General features: G+C 62.3%; 1 protein-coding gene across 3 annotated transcripts in view; it reads right to left on the bottom strand.

The window, feature by feature from the left end:
• Positions 1 to 7,138: 7,138 nt before the first annotated feature.
• The window catches only part of BCR (BCR activator of RhoGEF and GTPase), a 52,552-nt gene continuing 41,560 nt past the window's right edge, over positions 7,139 to 18,130 (bottom strand). For all 3 annotated transcript variants that reach the window (XM_045576118.1, XM_036422933.2, XM_036422935.2), the window contains 7 exons: positions 14,415 to 14,474; positions 13,586 to 13,695; positions 12,736 to 12,875; positions 11,740 to 11,874; positions 11,174 to 11,279; positions 10,459 to 10,621; positions 7,139 to 9,654 (listed from right to left, as the gene is read on the bottom strand). In XM_045576118.1, coding sequence (XP_045432074.1) covers positions 9,565 to 9,654; positions 10,459 to 10,621; positions 11,174 to 11,279; positions 11,740 to 11,874; positions 12,736 to 12,875; positions 13,586 to 13,695; positions 14,415 to 14,474 — 804 coding nt within the window. In that variant the 3' untranslated portion in view covers positions 7,139 to 9,564. The remainder of the gene's footprint in view (positions 9,655 to 10,458; positions 10,622 to 11,173; positions 11,280 to 11,739; positions 11,875 to 12,735; positions 12,876 to 13,585; positions 13,696 to 14,414; positions 14,475 to 18,130) is intronic.

Genomic DNA, 18,130 nt, shown 5'->3' with positions numbered 1-18,130 from the left:
GCCCTCGGGCCCGCCCTCGCCCCGCCCCGCGCGGCTGGCGCCGAATGAGCAGACGCCGCACGGGCCCCGCCCACACCCCGCCGCCTCGCCGTCGCCTGAAGCCCCGCCCACTCTCCCACATCTGGGTCGCGCATGCGCGCTAGCACCCGGCCGGCCACATAAAGGCCTGGGGCGTCGGGTGCGCGCGCACGGAGCCTGCCCCTGGCTCTCCAGCTCCCGGCTGGTCTGGGGGGCGTCGCTGGGCGCGGGCGCGGGCAGGTGGCAGGTGCAGAGCTCCTTTGTCCCAAAGGCTTAGCGCAGCTCCGAGGTCCGCCATCGCTTATGTACTGTGTGCCCAGGACCGTGCGAGGCATGAGCTAGGTAGGGGTGAGATAAACGCACACGCCCCGCCTTCCTGGCGCTCCCCGTGTGTGCCGCAGGGAGCACAGACAGTTCAGAGTGAGCCACACAGTTGTGCATAGACGCGTGAATGGGGAGATCACGGTACGATTCTCGGTTAGGGCACCTGACCCGGATGCAGGTTCCTTCCACCCCCAGTGTAGGACAATGCAGGAGGCAGCCGATCAATGGTGCTCATCGTTGATGTTTCTATCGCTCTTTCCCTTTCCCTTCCTCTGAAATATCAATATCAATATATATATATATATATATATATATATATATATATATATATATTTTTTTTTAATTTTATTTTTTATTTTTTTTTATTGATTTTTTACAGAGAGGAAGAGAGAGTTAGAAACATCAATGAGAGAGAATCATCAATGAGAGAGAATCATCGATCAGCTGCCTCTTGCACACCCCCTACTGGGGATGTGCCTGCAACCAAGGCACATACATACCCTTGACCAGAATCAAACCCAGGACCTTTCAGTGCGCAGGCTGACGCTCTATCTACTGAGCCAAACCAGTCTCAGCAATAAAAATATATTTAAAAAAATTTTTTTAATGAGCCACTCCCAAAAAACATGAAGCTAAATACCCTTTATCAAGTTTTTAAAAAAATAATGTTAGGTCGCAATTATCATACAGGGTTTTTTTCCTTTGATAGTCTGAAAGATAATAGATTTTTAAAAATATATTTTATTGATTTTTTTTTACAGAAAAGAAGGGAGAGGGATAGTTAGAAACATCGATCAGCTGCCTCCTGCACACCTCCTACTGGGGATGTGCCCGCAACCAAGGTACATGCCCTTGACCGGAATCCAACCCGGGACCTTTCAGTCTCCAGGCCGATGCTCTATCCACTGAGCCACACCGGTTAGGGTGACATTAGATTTTTATTATAGCATCTCGGTTTCCTAGGAAAAAGACAACTTGCTTGGCCTTGATATACTTTTCATTGCTAGACCGTTTGCTAATATGTTATTTAGCACTTCCGCATATTTGTCCATAAGTGCAAAACGAATAAGATTTCGGTCGCTGTGTAGTGTTCTACCGCATGAATTTGCCTCATCCTGGTTTATCCCCTCTCCTGCCGATGGGCATTTGGGTCGTCAGCAGTTGTAACCTATTTGTGGAAGGAAAGGGGGATTAAGGGAAAAAGACTCCGGTGCGGCCAGTGGGCAGGCGTGCATCCGGGGAAACACCCTTCCGGGTTATCTGATTCTGTCGCTGCGGGGCCTCCGGGCCTCTCCTGTCTTCGAGCTCCTTCCCAGCTGGGTAAACTGTGGAAAGCTGGTGTCCGTGTTAATTATTCTTGTCTAGGGATGTGCACATAATTCTTATCTCAGAACGGCCCTCCCTACGGTGGAAAAGCCAGTTTTGCCACCCTTTGCAAGTTTATTTCAGATTTTTTTTTGATCTATAGAATGTAATCTGACTTTGGAATTCTCCTTTGAACTGCCGATAACATCAGGCCGGTTCCCTCATTAATTAAGGAGTTAAGTGAACTTTATACTGGTATCAAATAAACTCGGACTGCCCCGGCCGGGCGGCTCAGTTCGTTCGAGCAGCACCCATAGACCAAAAGAGTGCCCTAACCGGTGTGGCTCAGTGGATAGAGCATCAGCCTGCGGACTGAAAGTTCCCAGATTCGATTCCCGTCAAGAGCATGTACCTTGGTTGCAAGCGCATCCCCAGTGGGGGGTGTGCAGGAGGCAGCTGGTCGATGTTTCTCTCTCATCAATGTTTCTGGCTCTCTATCCCTCTCCCTTCCTCTCTGTAAAAAAATCAATAAAATATATATTTAAAAAAAAAAAAAAAAGAATGCTGGTTCAATGACTGGTTGGGGCACAGCCCGGGTTGTGGACTGGATCCCCAGTAGGGGGCGTGCAGGAGGCAGCCACTGATGCCACATTGATGTCTCTCTTTCTCTCCCTCCCTCTCCCTCTAAAAATCAATTTTTTTTTGAAAATATATTTTATTGATTTTCACAGAGAGGAAGGGAGAGTGATAGAGAGCCAGAAATGTCGATGAGAGAGAAACATCGACCAGCCGCCTCCTGCACATCCCCGATGTGCCTGCAGCCAACGTACGTGCCCTTGACCGGAATCGAACCCGGGACCTTTCAGTCCGCAGACCGACGCTCTACCACTGAGCCAAACCGGTTTCGGCTAAAAATCAATTTTGAGAAATCTTAAGAAACACACGCATACACACAACCTGGCCAGTTGCTCAGTGGTTAGAGCGCCAGCCCAAGTCACGTCTTTGATTCCCAGTCAAGGGCACGTACCTGGGCTGCAGGTCGGATCCCTGGCCCCGGTCAGATGAGAGGCAACCCACCGGTGTGTCTCTCTCACATCGATATTTCTCTCTGTCTTTCCCTCTCTCTTCCACTCTCCCTAAACACCAATGGGAAAAAATACCCTCTGATGAGGATTTAAAAAAAAAAAAAAAAAGGCAATTGGAGCTACTGGCCGCCTCCTCCCAGGGCCCAGCCTCCACCTCCATGACCTCCATCATCCCTGCCGGCCCTGCCATGCTGGGGTCTCATCACCATGGAGACGGGCCACGGCCCTGAACCCCAGTGAGCTCTGGTTTCCCGCCGATCCGCTCACCCCATCCGGCCCCTGCCTCCCCCACCTGGGCCCAGCTGCTGGGCTGGAACCACAGCTGGAGGAGCCCAGCAGCGGGGGCTGCCCGCCAAGTTTTCATCGGAAAACCGTTCCCAGCAGCTTTCAGGCCGGCGGCTCCGAGCGCCAGGACACGGAGCTGGGATTCTTGACATGCCTCCGTCCCAGGAAATCACTGTGAGGCCGTCAGACGGCGGATGGAGTGTCCGCAAACGGAGACAGCTGCTCGCCTCCCACGGCCACAGTGCGCAGGTCAGGAGGGACCCGGTGCCTGGCAACCCGTCCTCCGGCTGCCAGCCGGCCCGCAGGAGGCCAGAAGAGGCACCGGAAGTGGGGAGGACCACGATCCCGGACAAGTTGTCCCCCCTCCCTCAGGCCCACAGAGATCAGACACCATCAGACCCTCTTATGTCACATCTAGGGAAACAGAGGCTCATGGGAAGAGAACGGTGAGCCCGTGCTCCCCTTGTGTCTGCTTTGGGGTCCCCAGACCTGAACTCAAACCCCGGCCCAGACAGCCACCTGCTGTCTGACCTGGAGTATATTTGCCCAACCTCTCTGAGCCTCCAGTTCTCCTTCTCCTTCTCCTTCTTCTCCTTCTCCCTCTCCTTCTTCCTCCTCTTCTTCCTCTTCCTCTTCTTCTTCTTCTTCCTCTTTTTTTTTTTTTTTTTTTTAAATGTCTTTTGCCGAAACCGGTTTGGCTCAGTGGATAGAGCATCGGCCTGTGGACTGAAAGGTCCCGGGTTCGATCCCGGTCAAGGGCATGTACTTTGGTTGTGGGCACATCCCCAGTAGGGGGTGTGCAAGAGGCAGCTGATACACCAAGACCGGTTTGGCTCAGTGGTAGAGCGTCTGCCAGCGGACTGAAAGGTCCCGGGTTCGATTCCGGTCAGGGGGATGTACCTGGTTGCCGGCACATCCCCGGTGGGGGGTGTGCAGGAGGCAGCTGGTCGATGATTCTCCCTCATCGACATTTCCAGCTCTCTATCTCTCTCCCTTCCTCTCCGTAAAAAAATCAATAAAATATATATTTAATAAATAAATAAATTGTAGCTGTATCTCAATGAGCAGCTGCTTCTCTCCGGCTGGGTGTGGCCCTCCCATGCTGGCCAGGCCACAGGGTGGACAGGTCACTGAGACGCTGGAGCCCCTGGGGAGGCCCCGGGGCTGGGGTGGCCACCATCCGGGTGCCTCCTCCTGGCGGCGGCTCAGCCTGCAGCCCGCAGGCCCCTCCTCAGGCCTCCGCTCTGGCCAGCGTCCCGTCTGAACCTCCCGTCCCCGGCGCCGGCTCAGGTTTCCACGAAGGGACTGAGAACGACGGAGAGCTTGTGGTCAGGCCAGCCCGGTCCCACCCGCGGGCGGGAGCGGAAAAGTACTCGGTGTGAGGCCGGAGCCCCGGAGAGGGCCCGACTGGGGACACGCAGCCCTGTGCCCTCCGGCCGGTGCTGGCGTGGGACACTCACCTCTCCGGGCAGCCTGGTCCCCCGAGGCCCCTGGCTCCCTTTCTGTTCTCTTAAATGTATTTTTATTGGTTTCAGAGAGGAAGGGAGAGGGAGAGCCAGATAGAAACATCAATGATGAGCCAAAACCGGTTTGGCTCAGTGGACAGAGCGTCGGCCTGCGGACCGAAGGGTCCCAGGTTGATTCCGGTCAAGGGCATGGACCTTGGTTGCGGGCACATCCCCGGTGGGGGGTGTGCAGGAGGCAGCTGATCGATGTTTATCTTTCATCGATGTTTCTAGCTCTCTATCCCTCTCCCTTCCTCTCTGTAAAAAAAATCAGTAAATTAAAAATCAATAAATTATAGTTAAAAAAAAAAAAAACATTAGCCCTAACCAGTTTGGCTCATGGACAGAGCACCGGCCTGTGGGGACTGAAGGGTCCCGGGTTCGATTCCAGTCAAGGGCATGTACCTTGGTTGCAGGCGCATCCCCAATAGGGGGGGTGTAGGAGGCAGCTGATCGATGTTTCTCTCTCATCAATGTTTCTGACTATCCTCCCTTCCTTTCTGTAAAAAAAAAAAAAATCAATACAGTATATATTTTTTTAAATGATGAGAATCATGGACCGGCTGCCTCCTGCATGCCCCACACTGGGGATGGAGCCAGCAGCCCGAGCCTGCGCCCTGACCGAATGGAACCCAGGACCCTTCAGTCCGCCGGCCGACGCTCTATCCGCTGAGCCACACCGGCCAGGGCGGCCCTGGTTTCCTTTCCAACTTGAAGAGGTCTGGGAGACGCGACAGGGCCCTGTCCCCCAGAACATCGTGTCCGTGGGTGCCCGCACGTCACCCCCGCCCGGCTGGGGGCACTGGGATGACGCAGGCTCTGCCTGGCAGCTGACCCATCGCTCTCCCACTCCTGTCACGCCGACCGAGCCCCACCGGCCCCGAGCCCCAGCCCTGACAGCTCCCCCCGCAGCGGGGGGGGGGGAACGCTCAACCCCAGTCCTGCCCCCTGCCCCCTGGCAGCGGCGCCAGCTCCGGGAGGCCTCTTGGCTTCGTCAGGCGCTGGGTGTGCCTGCCACCCTCATTTCTTCTGTTTCTCTTTCCAGAGCGATTTTTTTTGACAGCCCGTCATTAGTCAGTGGAAACACTTCCTTTTAAGGAAACTGGAGCATTCTTTGGGGGGAGTAGGGGGGTACGAAGGTTGACATTTAAGTTTTTTTGAGAGGAAGGGGGAAAGAGAGAAACATCATGTGAGAGAGAAACTCCAGCCGTCTGCCTCCTGCGTGCAGCTGGACTAGGGCCCGAACCTGCCACCGAGGCCCGTGTCCCGACTGGGAACCGAACACACCACCGTTCAGCGTGCAGAGCCGTGCTCCCGCCGACGGGGCCACACCGGCAGGGCTCTCCTACCTTTTTAAAAAAATATATACTTTATTGATTTTTTACAGAGAGGAAGGGAGAGGGACAGAGAGCTAGAAACATCGATGAGAGAATCATCGACCAGCTGCCTCCTGCACACCCCCTACTGGGGACGTGCCTGCAACCAAGGTACATGCCCTTGACCAGAATCGAACCTGCGACCCTTCAGTCTCCAGGCTGACACTCTATCCACTGAGCCACACCGGTTTCGACTGCCTTTTTTTTTTTTTTTTTTAATTTTTTTTAGAGAGAGTGGAAGGGAGGATGGAAGACAGAGAGAAGCAGCATGGATGGGAGAGAACACATCCATCCATTGAGGTGGGGTTGCCTCAATGGGGCTGGGGATCGAGCCTGCCACTGAGGTCCAGCTCTTGACCAGAATTGAACCTGTGACCCTTCAATCCTTGGACAGATGCTCTAACCACTAAGTCAAAGGGCTGAGGCACCTTCTGGTGTTTTTATACAAAACCCCGCCCTCCTGTTAGGCGTCCAGGGGTGTGCAGGAGGCAGCCGATCCATGGTTCTCTCTCGTTGATGTTTCTCTCTCACTCCCTCTCTCTGAAGTCAATAAAAATGTATTTTTAAAAATGACAACCGAAACCGGTTTGGCTCAGTGGATAGAGTGTCAGCCTGCGGACTGAAGGGTCCCGGGTTCGATTCCGGTCAAGGGCATGTGCCTTGGTTGCAGGCACATCCCCAGTGGGGGGGGGGTGCAAGAGGCAGCTGATGATTCTCTCTTCATTGATGTTCCTAAGTCTCTATCCCTCTCTCTTCCTCTCTGTAAAAAATCAATAAAATATATTTAAAAAAATAATAACAAAGGCCTCCACCCAGACCAGGGAAGGTCGGGCAATAAGAGACACTACAGCCTTTCAGGGCCTCGCGCTCAGGGCGAGGCGCGGTGGCTCAGAGCGGCCAGGGCCTGCAGGCTGCAGAGGCCAGACCACCGAGCCTGGTTGCCGGCGGGATCCGGGAGGCTGAGGGCTCTGCAGGGCCGGGCCGGGCATGGCGGGGCACCCCTGCCCCTGGGCTTGGCACAGTCCGTGTCCCTCTGCCCGCTATCAAACCAGGCGGCCCAAAGCTCTCGCTCCTCGGAGTGACTGATGCTGCTTTGTGTCCCGACTCTGTCCAGCGGCCCCTCCCCAGCGGCGGCCACGCCTCCCTCCCCGAGGCCCACTGGGCGCCCGGGCCCTTCGCCTGCCGCCCCGCCCACCCAGAGCCCACCCAGAGCGCCACAATCACCACCACGCACACCACGTCGTCTCAGGAAACTTTAATGACAGTGTCAGCAGTCCCCTCCCCGACGGCGCACACGGGTGGCCGAGCTCAAAAGCAGAAGCGCAGCCGCCGAGACCGGCCCGCCCAGCCCCAGTGGCAGGCGGCCCCCAGACCCCGGGGCCAGGGCTGGGCGGCCTCGTCTCCTGGCGCATCTGGGCCCCCGGGCCTTCCCCTGCCCCCTGCCGGCCCGGCCAACCGGGGGCCTGCGCCGAGAGGGGACCGCGGGGGCCGCCATCGTGGCCCAGGAAGGAGCGCTGGACAGCGACGAGGAGCGGCCACTCGGCCGGGAGGCGGCACACGCTCCATATAAATAACACGGGAGGCGGCGGGCGAGGGCAGGGACGTTGGCACAGACGTGGGCGTATTGCTTTCCAGTTTCGATGCGACAGATGCAAACCAGGGGCGCCGGGGAAGGGGGACCCAGGCTGGAGGTGTGCGGAGACGGTCGGGCCGGAGGGACCCCGGGAACCCACTGGGCCCAGAAACGGGCGAGGACAGAGAGCCCCGCGCCCTGCCCTCATCCCCGGGGTGGGGGGTGGGGAGGTGGAGGAGGGGTGCCGTGTTAACACGGGAGAAAATAAAGGACAGCTAAATAAATACAGTATGCAGACGGCAGGCCTTCAAGTGACCTTGTCTCCTGGGCCCCTGGCACCTGGGTGAGCCCTGCCAGGGCCCCAGGGCGCGGCAGGAGCGTGGGCCAGCGCCACCGCCATCGCTGACAACGAAACACCTTTTCCTGAGTCGCTGCATGGCTTCCCTCCTCCGACTCCTCGCACCCTCTCTTCCCGCCAGACCGGCGCGGACACTGCGCCCCTTCTCCCCTCGCCCCGACCCGCTGTTTATTGATTTACTTGTTTGTTTTTAAATCCTCAGCCAAGGATGTTTTCAGAAAGAGGAGAGGGAGGGAAAGACAGAGAGAAATACTGATGTGAGTGTGACACATCGATGGGTCGCCTCTTGCACGCACCCCGAACCAGAGCCTGGCTGGGGAGGAGGAGCCTGCCACTGAGGGGCGTGCCCTTGACGGGAATCGAACCCGGGACCCTGAAGTCCGCAGGCCGACGCTCTGTCTGCGGAGCCAACCGGCCAGGGCCCAAAACCCCTCTTTAAAAAAAAAAAGATGGATACGGTGTCCATAGACCTGTTTCTTCAAAACACTTAGTGGCTTCCCATGCTCTCCCCTTTAGGCAGAGGGTCCGAGGGCTGGCAGGGGCGTGCAGAGCGGGGAGCGGGCGGGAGGGGGCACGCCTGTCCTTCCGCCTGCTCTGGGATGGGAGTCGCCGCCCTCAGCCCGGGCCTGGCCCCCGGTGCCCAGGAGACTCGGCGCCCGTCCGCTCCCGATGCAGACAGACAGAGCGGGCGCTCAGAGGAACACAAAGCGTAGATACCTTCTGAGTCCGTCCGGAAGAAAATTAGAAACTACGTATAAAACTTAAAAATATTCAAGTATCAAAAAGGCGATTCGGATCAAAAGGTTGAACGCAAGCCGATGCCGGTGCAGCGAGAAGAAGCCGTTCCAAAAGGGTGCAGAGTCTGTTCCGCAGAGCGGGGACCTGGGGAGGGCGGGGGGGGGGGGGCGCTGAGCTAGAGACCGGCCTTTGCAGGCTGCAGGCCAGCGGGTGCTGGGCGGGAGGCTGGGCTGGCATGGGGGGCCGGGGTCACTCTCCCCGGAGGAGGAAGGGGCCATAAAGTGCGCAGCCCCGGCCTCCTGCCCCCTGGTGGCCGGGCCTGGGTGTCACACGGGCAGCTGCCCTCCCAGGGGCACAGGATCTGCAAAAGCAAAGCCACAGCCACAGCAAGGGACAGGGAAGAGCCCCCTGGTGCCCAGAGATCCTTCTAGAAAGCGAGGGGAGAGAGGAAGGAGGCGAAAGGGGCCCGATGCCGCACAGTGTTGACCTTGCTTTCCGCGCCCCGTTCCCCACGGGAGTCGTACGTTTTAAGTCAGGAAAACCCCAGCGCCCCCGCCCCCACCCCCACGGGGACCCCCACGGTGCGCAGCAGCAGCAGTGTTTGTTCAGGACACGACCGCGAGGGGAGGGTGCCTCTTGACAAGGGATCCAGTAGAAATCTTTGAAAAGTCTGAAAAGTTCATTAAAAAAAAAAACCACCACTCCTTCCGCCCGCTCTGGGGCCAGGCCTGCACGCGGAGCCGTGCTGGCTCTGGGGCGCCCTCTGGTGGCGGCAGACCAGAGCCGGAGGCCAGCGGGGAGCTCAGGGGCCCGGCACCGCCCAGGCCTCTGGGCCTTCTGCCTCGGGTAGCGGGCCGTCACTTGGCAGACGGCCTGGCTCTCGGGGGCGGCCCGAGGACGCCTCAAGAAGATGCGGATCCTGCTCCGCGGTGGCCTGTCTCGCCGGGAGTGTCCCAGGCCGTGCCGGCGGCTTCCTGGAGTCGGAGGAGTCGGGCCTTTAGACTTCCGTGGAGAACAGGATGCTCTGTCGCTTGCTGTCGGGAGCAGGGATGGCCTCCAGCTGCAGGAAGTACAGCAGCACCTGGACCTGCCCAGGGGAAGGGAAGCAGCTTAGAAGGATGCTCACAGCGCAGGCCTGGTCTCTGAGGCCCCAGGGCCAGCTCGGGGTGCGCCATGAGCCCCTCACAGCAAGACCCCGGGTGCCCTGAAGGACCACCCCGAGAAGCCCAGGAAGGTGCAAAGGGAGAGGCCTCCCTAGGTGGATCCCCCTCTGGCCACCTCCCCCATACAATTTTATTTTATTTTATTTATTATCATCATATACATATATATTTTTAATATATATTTTATTGATTTTGTACAGAGAGGAAGGGAGAGAGATATAGAGTTAGGAACATCCATGAGAGAGTGTCATCGATCAGCTGCCTCTTCGACTGGGGACATGCCCGCAACCAAGGTACATGCCCTTGACCGGAATTGAACCCGGGACCCTTCAGTCCGCAAGCAGATGCTCTATCCATTGAGCCAAACCAGTTTCGGCTCACCCGTACAATTTTAAATATATATATATATACATTTGCATTGATTTCAGAGAGGAAAGGAGAGGGGGAGGAGAGAGAGAGAGAAAATGAACGAGAGAGAATCATTGACCGGCTGCCTCCTGCACGCCCCCTATTGGGGATCGAGCCCGCAACCCGGATACGTGCCCTTGACTGGAATCGAACCCAGGACCCTTCAGTCCTCAGGCCGACGCTCTATCCACTGGGCCAGACAGGCTGGGGCTCCCCGGTACAAGTTGAGTGGCGTCTGGCAGGAATTCGGGGGGGGGGGGAGCAGGCCGAGGCCACCCCAGGGTGAGGCAGGGTGCCACGGCCGGAGCCCGTGTGCTCACCTGGGACATGACCTCCAGGGACCAGCTGTCCGCCATGGAGATGGGCTGGCCGGGCGTGGCGGGCAGCTTGCTCTCCTTCTCCGAGGGCCGGAGCAGCGTGGGTCCGAACACCGTGGCCAGGTTGTGCAGGGACATCTTGTTCACCGTCTCCTTCTCTGCCACCCTGCGGAGCCGGAGCACAGGGCGCTGCTGGGACGCCGCCCTCGGACGGAGGGGAGGCCCCGGGCCAGGCCCACCCTGTGCCCCTGGGTCCGAGGGGCCCAGACGGAGAGGACCGAGGCCAACAGGTGGCAGGGCCAACCCGGGGCCGTGACCTTGGCCGGGAGGGGGGAGGGTGGGGTCCAAGCACAATGCTGGCTGTGAACAAAGCATCTCACTTTCCCCCCCAAATATATTTTTATTGGTTTCAGAAAGGAAGAGAGAGGAGGAGAAGAGAGAGAAACATCGATGAGAGAGAATCACCGACCCGGTGCCTCCTGCACGCCCCACACTGGGGACGGAGCCCACGGCTCAGGCCTGTGCCCTGACCGGAACCGAACCCTGACCCCCCGGCCGGGCTGAGCGCCTCACTTTAAGGCCGGGTGCAGAGGGGGCGGGTGGGGAGAGGGAGGAGGGTGGCTGTGGCTCCAGTGCCCAGGGGGGTGAGAAACCCCAGGTGCCGAGGAGTCTGAGGGGAGCCCGCGGGGCGCAGAGAACTGGGGCAGAGCCGGAGTACCTCTTCAGGTGGTCCAGGAGGAAGAGGAAGGTCAGCAGGTTGGCCTCCGGGAGCGACAGCAGCAGGTTCAGCATGCAGCTCTCCTTCGCCACGGGGTCCGAAAGAGCTGTGGGAAGGGGGAGGGGGTGTCAATTCTTGGGGTCCCTGGGGGGTCATCCTCGGGCTCACACGCTCGGGAGTCTGTGACGGGAGCCCAGCCCGGGGACCCCCATCGCCCTGTTCACGATCGGGGGACGCGGTCCCGATCGAACAGCCCCGGAGGCGGGGTGCAGAGGCTGCGGCTGCCCCTACACCAGTGGCCCCCCGTGCCCCGGACACTGCCCCGCAGGCCGACCTGGGGTCAGGGGAGCAGGACAAGGGCTCCAGGGACCAGGAGGAGCCATCGCGACCCCATCCCCACCCCCGGACAGGCGCCCGCACTCAGAGGGGGGGACGGCAGGTCAGGGAGGACGCGGGCTTGGTTCTGGGGCCCCCGGCACCTGCCGCGTATGGGCTGGACCCCGGAAAGAGGCGGGGAGCGGGGGGCGGGGGGCGGACCAGAGCCGAGGGGGTCTCCCGGTGCTCACCGATGCCCTCGGCGAAGCTGGGGTAGAACTCGTCGGTGAACAGCGGCTCGGGCAGCTCCCGGAAGTAGAGCTTGAGGGTGCCGGCGATGGCGTTGACGTCCATCTCGCTCATCATCACCGACACGTCCTTGTTGTCTGCAGGAGCGGAGGCGGCGGTGAGCCCCGCCCCGGAGCCGCCCGCGCCCCTGCCCGCTGCCTGCCTTCCGGGGCCGCTCCTGAGCCGCTCACCCACCCCTCCAGCCCCCTCCCTGCCCGCCCGCCCCCCACACCGCCCGCTGGGGGGCCGGGGACGGAGGCAGCCATCGGGGGCTGGACCCGAACCAACCGCCCAGCGGCGGTGCCTTCGTTTTATCTGCTGTGAGGCCTCATCTCCCATGACTTTCAGAGGGAGTGGAAGAGGGGTGGGGAGACGGGGAGACGTGGATGTGACAGACACATCGATGGGCTGCCTCTCTGCCCCGACCAGGGCCGGCATCGAGCCCGCACCCCGTGCCCGTGCCCTTGGCTGGAATCGAACCCGGGCCCCTCCAGTCCACAGGCCACCGCTCCGCCCACTGAGCCACACTGGCCGGGCCTGGATGTGGTGTCCTCTGACAACAGGAAGACACCATTATTGGCTCCGTTTCAGGGGTTAAGCCGGTGCCTTCCCTTGGGGCTGCGGTGGCCGCCGAGGGCCCTGTGGGGTCTGTGTGCGGAGGGGAGGGGGACAGACCCGCAGGCCGCCGGGCCCTGGGCTTCGGCCGGCGCCTCTGTGCCCCGCGCTGCCCCCGGAGCAGGCTGAGCCCCAGCAGGGAGGCCCCGAAAGCCCCGGTCCCGCTGGGCGAGAGCCAGGCCCGGGCCCCGGGCTGAGAACTGGTGTCTGCGGCCCCGCCTTCCACCCGGCTTTCCTCTGGCTTTTGGGGACGAGAAAGCGCACAGCGCGGCGGGCGCCCCGGCCGCGAGGCCCCGGAGAAGCACGGCCCCCGCCCCGCCCGCCCCGCGCCCGGCGCCACTCACTGACGTCGAAGGCGGCCTTCAGCGCCTGGATGTCGGTGGCCACGCCGGACACGCGGTAGATGCCCACCTCCTCCATGCCACGGCGCTCGATCTCCTCCACGCACTGCCGAACGATGTAGGGCACCTTGGACCGCTCCCTCCTGCGGGGACGGTGCCCGTGAGTGCCCGGCGGCCCGGCACCAGCCACGGTGGCACAGCCATGGGGGGCACAGCCACAGGGGGCACGGCCACGGGGGCACAGCCGCTGCCGTCCGGACGCCTGGGGCCGGGCGTGGCGAAGGGGCCGGGTGTGAGCTCCCGATGACCCGTGACGGGGGAGGAGAGCCTGCGCTCTCAGTCCCGGGGGGGCGTGTGTGGGGACCCCCGCATCGGGGAGGAACAGGGACGGTCCCGAGCCTGTAGGGTAAGCTGTGCAGGAAACACAGTCCCCGGGGCCTGGGAGGCACAGAGGGGAGACACACATGCGCTCTTTCCTCTACAAACACCGTGGGGGAGGGGAGGGGGGTACACCGTGGGGGAGGGGAGGGGGGGACACCGAGGGGGAGGGGAGGGGGGGACACCGTGGGGGGGGAGGGGGGACACCGTGGGGGAGGGGAGGGAGGGACACCGTGGGGGAGGGGAGAGGGGGACACCGTGGGGGAGGGGAGAGGGGGGACACCGTGGGGGAGGGGAGGGGGGGACACCGAGGGGGAGGGGAGGGGAGACACCGAGGGGGAGGGGAGGGGAGACACCGTGGGGGAGGGGAGAGGGGGGACACCGTGGGGGAGGGGAGAGGGGGGACACCGTGGGGGAGGGGAGAGGGGGACACCTCGGGGGAGGGGAGAGGGGGGACCAAGCCCCGGACACGCACTTGGTGACCACGGCAATCTTGACCCCGAAGACGCCCGTCTGCTTCCGGGACGGCAGCCTCTTCAGGCTGAACTCCCTGCTGGTGAACTTCACCGACAACTTCACCTCGATCTGGGGGGAGAGGGCACGGCCTCGCCCACTGGTCCTCACAGCCCAGCGCCGGCGGACCTCCCCTGCCCCCGGGGCAAGCAGCCCAGGCCCAGCGCCCGGCGGACCCCCCCTGCCCCCGGGGCAAGCAGCCCAGGCCCAGTGCCGGCGGACCCCCCCTGCCCCCGGAAGCGCCGGCCCAATCAGCACCAGCAGGCCGGGGCCGGGGCCGGGGCCGGGCCAGGCCGGGCCGGCGGTGGCAGAACTGCCCCCCACAGCCCCGTGGCTTCTCTTTTTAATTTAATTCTTTTAAACTTCTTGCTTCTCTCCCTCTCTGTCTCCCTCCCTCTCTAAAATGCCTCAGATCTGCCAGTTCACTCTGGTTTCTGTGTGCTGGTCCTCACCCGAGGGTATTTTCCCATTGATTCTCAGGGAGCGGGAGGGAGAGGGAGGCAGAGAGCAAAGGGCCTGAGGACTGGCCAGGGGCTCAGTCCCCCAGGCGGAGGCCCTGCTGTCCGGGCGGCACCTCCAGCCTCGTGCTCCGGAGGGAAGCTCAGTGCCGGGCCGCTGGCCGCTGGCCGCAGGCCGCACTCCGCACGCACGGGGTCCCTCCCTCCCTCCTTTCCTCCCTCCCTCCCTGTGCAGAGGACTCTGCTCACCGGCTTCCTCCCCCTCCTCCAGGCCCACCTCCCTCCTACACGTCCGGCCATGCTGGCCTGCTGCTGGGGTGAGCGGGTACGTACCCCGTTCATGGCGATGACCGTCCGCTGCCAGTCTCTGTCCTGCAGGGCCTGGGGGTCCAGCTGGAAGCACGGAGTCGCGATTAGCAGAGGCCCCGGGACCCGTGCCGAGGCCCTGCCCGGCCGCAGCCCACGCCCGCTGCTCCCCACACCCGCTCCCCCACACCTGCTCCCCACACCCACATCGCGATCAGAGCCGCGCCTGGGCCGGCACCTCTATCCAGGACAAAGGGGCCCCCGGAGGGGAGAGGACCAGCCTGACACCTGGTACCCCAGGAGCTGGGAGCTGGAGTCCAGGAGCTCGACCCCTGCCCAGCGTCAGCCCTCACAGGTGCTGCTGCCTACGCCGGTTTAAGTGCGATCCTGGAAGCCCCATTTCCAGCAGAACTGCCGGGGCAATGCCACCCAGAAGCTGGGGCCGCGGCTCCTCCCACCGCGGGCGCTGCGGCCTGGCCGTGGGGCCTGGCGCCCAGGAGGGCCTCCCGCCCGGGCCCAGAAGGAGCCAGAGCCCAGCTCCCGATCCCAACGCCAGAGGCTCAGGCGCTGGCTGGTCTGCAGGGCTCGGCTGTTTCCAATCACCCAAGGAGGGCCAGGCCGGCTGGCCAGTGGCTGAGCGCCGACCCAGGAACCAGGAGGTCACTGGTTCGATTCCGGCCTGGGCACAGGCCCAGGCTGCGGGCTCATCCCCAGTGCGGGGCGTGCAGGAGGCGGCCGGCCGACCTCTCTGGCCCTCTCTCTTCCTCTCTCTAAAGATCAATGAATAAAAATAAAAAAAATCCAAGAACTGAGGCTTGGCCAACGCAGCCGACGAGCCAAGGTCAGGGGACGGTGGGGACGGAGGCGTGGGCAGCAGAGACCCGGCCGGACACGGCTCCCCCGGGGGCACCCAGCCCCGGCCCACCTTGCCCTTGCACAGGAGGCCGCGGAGCTGGGCCCAGAGCGTGGCGCCCGGCGCACACAGGTGCCGGTCCGCGCCTGCCGCCGCCGCTGGGCTCCGGTGGAACCAGCGCAGGACGCCCCGCACGGAGGCGGGAGCGGCCGGCGCCTTCCGCATCCTGGTCCCGCGGGCTGGCCGGTCGCTGGTCGCTGGTCGCTGGCCGGAGGGCGAGCTCGGCAGGAGGCTGGACGGACAGCCCCAGCCTCCACGGCCTTTTGACTGCGGTTCGGAGGGGGGGAGGGGGGAAGCCCCGCCCCCGCCGCCTGGCTCGCCAAGGTCAAAGCTTCCTATGGCCCTCGAGTTTTTATTATTTTATTATTTTTTTGCCTCTGTTTGGAAAAAACAGCCCCGCCGGCAGCCCATTGGTGACGGGAACCGCGCCGCATCACGGCTTTCCCTAACGCCCGGGAGAGCCGGTTTCCTGCGCCGGCCGCTTCCTGTTTGGGAACGCTGAGTAACACGGCAGCCGGCCCGGGCCTCTGCCTGGACACCCCCCGGGCCCGCACCGCCCCGCCCGTTACCCCAGTCACCGCACGCCCTGCCTGATGGACAGAGCCGAGGACACCCCACGCCGGCCCCCCAGAGAGCCGGCCGGGTGATGCGGGGAGTGGGTCCCATCGTCCACCCCAGCACCGAGGTCCAGACCCCCCGCCCCCGGCCCCGGAGGCCGGGCAGGAGCCGGCCGGCAGGGGAGACCCGGCCGCGGGCTGCAGGCTGCAGGGGGCTCCGCCCGGGGCCGTCCCTCGTTGCCGTGGCCTGGCCGGCGGCTGTCGGGGGAGAGGCCGCCCCCGGGCTGGCTCGGTTCCAGGCACAGAGCGTGCTAAGCGGGCGGAAGCAGCCGGAGGAATAACACGGCGACGGGGAGGCTGAGCAGTCCCCCCAAACAACAGCCCAGGCTGGCCGGCTCCCCATGACGGACGGACGGAAGGCAGCGGCGAAGTAAACAAGGGGGGGGGGGGGACCGGGCGGCCGAGCAGCCAGCACAGGAAGTGGAGGTCTGGGGGAAACGAGGGGGGGAGCCCACACCACCGCGGGGTCCCCGGCAGCAGGCGGCTCGGGGATGGGGCCTGGGCGGTGTTCTCAGGAGAACGACCTCGTGGTCTACCCTTTGGGGCTCCGTGGCTGAGCGTCGACCTCTGAGCCAGGAGGTCAGGGTTCGATCCCCAGGCAGGGCACAGGCCCGGGGTGCGGGCTGGATCCCCACTGTAGGGCCTGCAGGAGGCAGCCGGTCCACGATTCTCTCTCATCATGGATGTTTCTATTGCCCTCTCCCTCTCCGAAATTCACAAAAATGAATTTAAAAAACCCTACAACACATGTGTCAAACACAAGGCCCACGGGCCAAATCCGTCCCGCCAGGCCTTGCAATGTGGCCCGCACCGCGCTGTCATCACTGCACTCCGCTGCGTTTCCATCACAATGACAGTTTATGACTGTTCCGTAAACCATTCGGCCCGCGATTTAGGCTGGATTTTAGATTTTGGCCCCTTCTCTGATTGAGTTCGACACCACTACCCCACAACTACCCTGCGTACCCATTCCAGGAGGCTGGGGGCGGGCCCGTCGTCCAGGCAGGGCAGACACTGATGCCGCCCGGAGCAGCCTGGCCGAGGACCAGGGCTGCCCGGCTGGCTCGGCAGGTGGCAAGGCCAGCTGGGGCCCCTGTGGACGGGCACAGGGCACCCCCTCCCCCGGCCCCCGCTGAGGTGGGGGCCGCACGGAGCTGTGCTCAGGGGGAAGTAAGTGCCAGGCCCGCCTCACCCGCCTCCTTGGAGACGGGTCTCCCTGTGCCATCAGCGCCCAGAAGGAACCCAGTGTTTCCCCTGCTCCTGACTGAGCCCACATGTGTGCACATCACCTAGTTCCTGGGCGGTTTTCTTTCTTAAAGAAATAAAGATTGTGTGTGTGTGTGCGTGTGTGTGTGTGTGTGTGTGTGTGCGCGCGCGCACATCTATTTAATTTACTTCAGAGAGGAAGGGAGAGGGAGAGAAACATCGATGATGAGAGAGAACCATGGGTTGGCTGCCTCCTGCACGGCCCTCACTGGGGATGGAGCCGCAGAGACCTGCGCCCTGACCAGGCACGTGAACCATGACCTCCTGGTTCACAGCCGATGCCCAGCCCTGAGCCCGCCGACTGGCGTCTAGACCTGTCCTTGCACTGTCAGACAGCCCCTGGGGTGCTCGACTTCCCCTCCTCACAGGAAGTGCTCTCCCCTCAGTTTGAGTCAAAGTGCATATTGGGGGGGGGGGGACAGGGAGCGCCTGGGAGGGGGGGAGAGGCCATGCACTCCCCCCACCAGCTCTCCACCCGCCCGCCCACGTGGCACTAGGGAGGCGGTGGGAGAGACTGGGAAAAGCCTGGTCTCAGGGGGCTGGGTCCCGGGCACGGACGTGCTCCCCAGGCACCCCACACAGCAGTAGGAGGCCTGGCTGGGGTGGCGGGCCTCCACACCTCTCTTCCTCCTTCCCCCTCCTCCTCCTCCTTTTCTTTACCCACCTCCCCCTCCTCCTTCTCTTTCCTCCCCTCCCCTCCTTCCTCTTGGGGATCCCGGTGCATTAAGCCCCGCCGGGGGCCCAGGTCTCGGGAGCCCAGCCAGCGCACTCCGGCCTGAGTCACAAACATCCTCTGCCGCGGGGCGGGCTTCTTTCCTGGCTGACGACGGCTGCAGGGGCCAGACTTCCCAGCAGCCCTCGCTCCGAGCAGAGACCAGGGGTGGGGCCCTGCCGCCTTCTCCACTAACCATGAGCACAGATGAGAATGACAGCGGCTGCAGACACCC

This window comes from Pipistrellus kuhlii, unplaced genomic scaffold, assembly GCF_014108245.1.
Source record: "Pipistrellus kuhlii isolate mPipKuh1 unplaced genomic scaffold, mPipKuh1.p scaffold_m20_p_74, whole genome shotgun sequence".
Taxonomy (NCBI): domain Eukaryota; kingdom Metazoa; phylum Chordata; class Mammalia; order Chiroptera; family Vespertilionidae; genus Pipistrellus; species Pipistrellus kuhlii.
Note: the sequence above shows the minus strand (reverse complement) of the source record. Positions and strands in the feature narration are given on the sequence as shown.